A 6035-nucleotide genomic window follows, 5' to 3' on the forward strand; every position below is an offset into this window, starting at 1 on the left:
CACAGCAACAGCTGTACCTTGGCTCGGCGCTGGGTGTATCGCAGATGTCTTTACACCGGTGCGAGGTGTATGGGAAAGCTTGCGCCGAGTGCTGCCTGGCCCGGGACCCTTATTGTGCTTGGGATGGTGCTGAGTGCTCAAGATACTTTCCTACCGCCAAGAGGTAGGAGCCTGCACACACTAAACACTCCTTTTTACCCTTTTTTTTTTTTATATTCTCACTGGATTTACTCAACCCTCTCGCTCCTTTGCAACAACATCCTGCCTTTGGGTAATGTCATCCCACCTGGGAGTTATCAGTACACCTGTTTTCTGCTCTCACACTTGGCTTTAAAACAACTGGTTCGGAACCTTATGCATCCCCGAGGCAACCTGAACCTTGTTTCTCTCACCTCAAAACCCCGCTGATCTATTAACAGGTGCAAGAAAACACAGACACCTGCCAAAACATCTGAACATGGAAATAATCTGAATGTTAACACAGACACAGAATACAGTCATTAACTATTCACTGAGATTACATTCCAGAAAGCACAATACAGCGACCTGGGTTTGCGCTCCTGCCAGCAAATGTTGCTCTAAGTTGTGGTTCCGTCAACCTACAGCCAAGATTCTCACGCACACAAAAAACACATTGACAATACACAAGCGCACACACCAAATTATAGCCAACAGGAGCCGCCTGACCACTTTACCCTGCAGCCAGGAGGTATGAACATACACACCCTCAAATTACCCTCTACACACACACACACACACACAAAACCTTGCATAGCACTACACCCCCGTGTCTCATTCATCCACAGCTTCTCACACCGGCTGAAGTAGGCCAGTGGGTATACTCCAGCTTGGTGGGGTTACGGAGGAGGTGGCACACCCCACGGTTTCAGGCCAGGGCCAGCTCCTCTCGGCTCTCCTCTACACTGCAAATATTTTCCCTCCCACAATGAGAACCAGACACCCGGGCCGGCACGTGCTCAGACAGCCAAAAAGACAGGAATGTTAGCCCAAGAAGTGTACAGGGGAAGGACATACAGCAAGAGAAGTGTCCGAATATTTTTGACATACAGAAGTTAGGATGGGAGAGTGAAAATGATGGACGTTGGTCGGAATCATGCAGACAAGCTCCATGTTTTTGTTTTCCTACTTCAACAAATACCTTTACTTTTTCCTCTCTACCTGCTTTGTCCTTTTTTTCACAGGCCTGTTTTGGCTCGCGCTATTTAGATTTTTACAATGCTCTTCAACAATTTAAAACCCTGACATCTACGAGCAGGGAAGGCATTCATCACAAGGCCTCGCCTTTGCAGTTAAAAAGCTAAATGGCATTGTGGACTTTCATCTGGAGAGGACAAAGAGCTTTTTACAAGGCATTTCAAGGGCAAAACAATAATGTATGCGTGCCATAATAACAGCTCATCAGAAAGTAATGAAACATGGTGTTTCGCTGCTTAGCAGGTTTATATCTCTAACACTCTTTCAGGTTTTAGTGTTTTCTTCATAGGTTTTTTTTTTTTCTTTTTTCTCACCCATGTGGTTTAACAGTAAAGTAACGAGTGAATGCCCATTGGTTTTGTCATTGGGTAACATTGCCCCCTAGTGGTTGAAACTGAACAATACAGAAAATTCAAACGGTCATGGGGTTAATCCCACCGGATACGAACCGGGATATTCTCACTCTGTGGTGATACTTCTCATCCTTATTCAACTTGTACACACTTATTTTTTTTTTTTTTTTCCACAGGCGGACCAGACGACAAGACATCAGAAATGGAGATCCTCTCTCCCAGTGCTCAGATCTCCAGCATCATGGTACAAATCAACAGAATAAGCTGCCATCTCATCTTTGTGCCACGCTTGCTTCATTCTGCTCTGTATATGTTCTGATTTATTTAGATGATGTGGATGGTTTAGGAGGCAGCGTGGAGGACAGGAGTGTGTTTGGGGTGGAGAACAGCACCATGTTTCTGGAATGCAGCCCCAAGTCCCAAAGAGCACTCATCTACTGGCAGCTGCAGAAGCCCAACGACGATCGCAAGCATGAGGTGTGTATTTTAAGGAGTGATATAGACAAACCGATATTTAATAAATTGGCTTTAATGAGACCTCAGATTCCTGTGTTTTTAACAGTGATAAATCCACACTTTTTATACAGATTTCTGCAGACGTCATCTCTCCATCCTTTCCTCTGTCATTTTAAAGGCGTTAAAACTCTTGGGTGTGGATGTTTGGATTAACTTTTCACCCTTGGATGTCACCAATCACTTTTGCATGAATTCTCATGAGGCTTATTTTTCTTGCTGGGCGTTTCAAGGTGTGTTGTTTCAGCATCAGCAGGAAAGAGAAACATGATACGAGACGTTCAGCTGAGTAATTGAGCCATGATTCTGCAGGCTTATCAAATGCAAAACATTGGTTTATAATTATATCTGGGAGGATATTATGACTCCAATACCGTCTCCAGCTGAAGGAATGTCTGCAAACCAAGCATTTGATTGGAAACCACAATTGCAAGATGATTTTATTACTGCTGCTTAACCTCAGCCAGGTTTTTATATTTTTACTGGACAGCCCTGCATGTTTTTTCTTCAGATATAGATATATATATTTATGACAAACTTGTAGATTGAATGAGTTGCAGACTTCCATCCACTACCATTGTCTGTGTGAACATAACCGCAGTTTGTCCTATAGCTTGGGCTAAATCCAATCCTCATTCCTCCAGAATACTGGTCTGGGTGGTCCAAAACATCTTCATTACTTCACGGAAGACAAGTTACATGTGTTTAGTTATTATTCAATATTTAAAAATATGTGAACCTGAAATACTTTTTACATTTATTCATTTCATTACTTGGTTATTGCGTTTCATCTGGAGTGGGCTGCACCAGTAAAATAGAGTCATAATAACCTTTAAATGTAAACTTTAAAGTTTTTCTCTGTTGTGGTGCCATGGAGACGTGATGAAAATGTCTGTATTTCACAAAACCATACAATTACTACTAAAAGTGACTACAGTCTCAACATGAAGCCAATTTTAATGAAACTCTCTGTTGTACAACACAGTAAAATGTGTTGCATATTTTTTACAAACTCACCTTAAAGTCGAAAGGAAACAGCATTTACTAATTGTAATATTTGTTAAATAGTGAAATCGTACTGACATCACTGGAAAATAAACCAGAAATCTCTAACACGACCACAGAATGAGAGATATTTCCTTTTCATGGTTTCATTAAGTGGAAATGTCCTGCAGAGGGTACTTTTATTGGCTTCAATCAGGAAGATGAATCAGAATACATGAATCTCTTCTGATTCACAGAGGATTATGTGCGTCGTTACTCATTTTTTTCTCTGAATTTGCATATAAACCGCTTTGAAGAGATGTTTCAGAGAACGTAATCTGTATAGATTTTGCTTTTGTTTCTCCATGTGGCAGTACTTTTATAAGTGTTGGACTTTTGTAATAAGCATTTAAACAAGGCTTTCTAGCCAAGGTAGTCTTGTGTGACTTGCATTATATTTTGACTGTCCTTGCTTTATGCTGTTTGTGGTCGAGTCTCTATCTGCCCTGGTTTTTAAAGGGTTAAAATGTTTCTCTCCCAAACTAATGTGTGAGATCCTTTTAAACACTCTCAGAGCCGCGTTGAGTGTTAATTTCCATGTTTATTAGCTTGCAGTCTTTTTCTTTAGTGCTGTTGTGAGCCACCGTTATGTTTTGTCTCCGTTATAGGAAGCAAAGGCCAATTACAATTATAGTGTGAAATTGGCATCGGGAAAGTGCATTGCATGCTCCATAGTGCAACTAATGGCTAAATACAATGCATCGGAACACTTCCAAGAATTAAAGTGACAGTTAAAAACTGTGATCCAGACTCGTGGAATATTTCAGTTTACTCATTAATATGTAAATGAACTCCACTTATATCGCTTTTCTTTTTAACCGCTTTAGCAATCTTGAAGCGATTTACACAGAAAGTCATATTGTCCAATCACACAATCGGTGGAGACGGAGCTGCGATGCAAAAGCGCTTAGTCTCCATAAGAAAGCAAGTTGGGGTTCAGCGTCTTCAGCACACGAACGAGCAATGATGCGGATTAAACTGCCAACGGTGGACTGACGAGCACCATTAAACCCCTGAAAGTGTTATTCTTGATTTCTCTCCTTCTCTCTCCTTGTGCCATTTTCAGATCAAGCTGGATGAGAGAGTGCTGCGCACCGACCAGGGCCTCCTGATACGAAGCCTGTCTCAGGCTGACACGGGAGTCTACCACTGCCAGGCTGTGGAACACGGCTTCATCCAGCCTCTGCTGCGCCTCAACCTGCAGGTCATCCCCACCCAGAAGCTGGGCGACATCCTTCCTGGCCTCCCCGGTGTAGGAGGCACCATGGGTGGCACAGCCAAGCACAGGCTGTGGTACCGAGACTTCCTGTCTCTCCTGGACCACCCAGACCTGAACAGCGTGGAGGAGTTTTGCGACAGAGTTTGGAAAAAGGAGCGCAAACAGAAAAGGGTAAAAACGCAGAGCGGCAACAGTCAAGGAAGACCTGACGGCACAGGTGGTTCCACTGCGGCATTGCGGCCAAGAGCTTTGGCTCCTAACGCTCAGAAGCAGCAAGCAGGTTCGCCACAGACCAAGCCGTGGCTGCAGGCTGGAGCTCCGACGGTAGAGGGGCCGACGCGGGGCCAGGTCGCCGAGAAAACTCAACCAAATCTGGGTATGTTGAGTGGCCAGGTGCCCAAGAACAACCAGAAGACACAAAATGGCCAGAAGGGGCAGGGCAGCCTGGCGGGTTCTCAGGCTGTTGGGGGATCTCGGGCGAACAGCCAACATGCAGCCAAGTGGAGACGGATGCAGGAAAATAAGAAAGGACGCAACAGGAGGACCCATGAGCTCCAGAGACCCCCGCGTAGCGTTTGAGGGGGGTGGGGGGAAATAAAAAGCACAAAAAATGCACACATTCGGTCAGACGCGCGCGCACAAGCACAAACCCATGCATCTGCATAAATCGAAAACACCGCAAACAGATTGTGTCTCCTATGTGTGATCCAGTGACATCTCCACGAGAGCAGCCGGAGCAAAAGAAGCCCATCAAACACACCTTGTAGGTAGGAATGTGTGAACTGTGCACATGCAACAATAATAAAACTCTCATTGGAAGACAAGCGCACATAACCTGTGAAAAGATGATCGGAGGAGAGAGAGAAAAAAAACAAACTGGAATGCGTTGTGTAAATGTGTGAGGATTCGACTGGTTGCCTGAGATACTGCCTGGCATACACTTCAACCTCCTGTACATAAGCTACTAAAATAAGACTGGAAGAGAAATCTTTAGCAAAGCGTTTGTTTGTTGGGAAGCAAAATGGACCTAACCTGCTGGGAGCACAGCTGTGGGAGACTTTAATAAATCAATTTTGCAGAAGCAGAAATGATGCATCAACTGCATCCTGCTGTCCCGTATGACCAGAGCATGTGAACTTTATGTACATGGAAATTGTTTTTTTTTTTTTTTTTTAAAGAGATGAACTGTTTGAGCAAAAATGGTCTTTAAAGAAGACGAGCTGAGCAGCAACAGTGACCTTAAAGGAGGGATGATACGGATTCACCTCCACGTGCACACGGCTTGCACCAATGGCTCTCATAGAGACAAACGGAAGCATTATTACATTGGAAGTGAAACTGCAAAGTCATGCCACTGTGCAATGTGCTTGATCATAACCCGCTCCATCCAAGAGAAAGCATTGTGCATGTTGTTGTCAATGATTCAATAAGCTAATTATTTTACAGAGTTCTAAAGGATTTTTTCTTTCTTGCTTTTTTTTTTGTGTGTGTGTTTTTTACACCCGACCTTAAAAAAAAAAAAAGTTACATTTACTTTTTCCCAGTGCTTCTATTCTTGGGGGCAACAACTGCAGGCAACATAGTAGTCTTCATTGTGCATAATAATCCCTTCTGCTCCCAAGGATTCTGTGTAAATTATTATGTTGTTGCTTTTTTTTGGGGGGGGGGTTTATAGATTCTGGGCATGAAAC

The 6035-nt window shown here is 43.5% G+C and overlaps 1 protein-coding gene across 1 annotated transcript in view; it reads left to right on the plus strand.

The window, feature by feature from the left end:
• The window catches only part of sema3aa (sema domain, immunoglobulin domain (Ig), short basic domain, secreted, (semaphorin) 3Aa), a 34102-nt gene that overhangs the window by 27089 nt on the left and 978 nt on the right, over positions 1–6035 (plus strand). Inside the window, exons 14-17 of the mRNA XM_080518150.1 lie at positions 6–163; positions 1745–1812; positions 1915–2045; positions 4192–6035. The exon at positions 4192–6035 is cut by the window's right edge and continues 978 nt beyond it. Of these exons, the coding sequence (XP_080374276.1) occupies positions 6–163; positions 1745–1812; positions 1915–2045; positions 4192–4923 (1089 nt within the window). The 3' untranslated portion in view covers positions 4924–6035. The remainder of the gene's footprint in view (positions 1–5; positions 164–1744; positions 1813–1914; positions 2046–4191) is intronic.

This window comes from Blennius ocellaris (assembly GCF_963422515.1).
Source record: "Blennius ocellaris genome assembly, chromosome: 22".
Lineage (NCBI taxonomy): Eukaryota > Metazoa > Chordata > Actinopteri > Blenniiformes > Blenniidae > Blennius > Blennius ocellaris.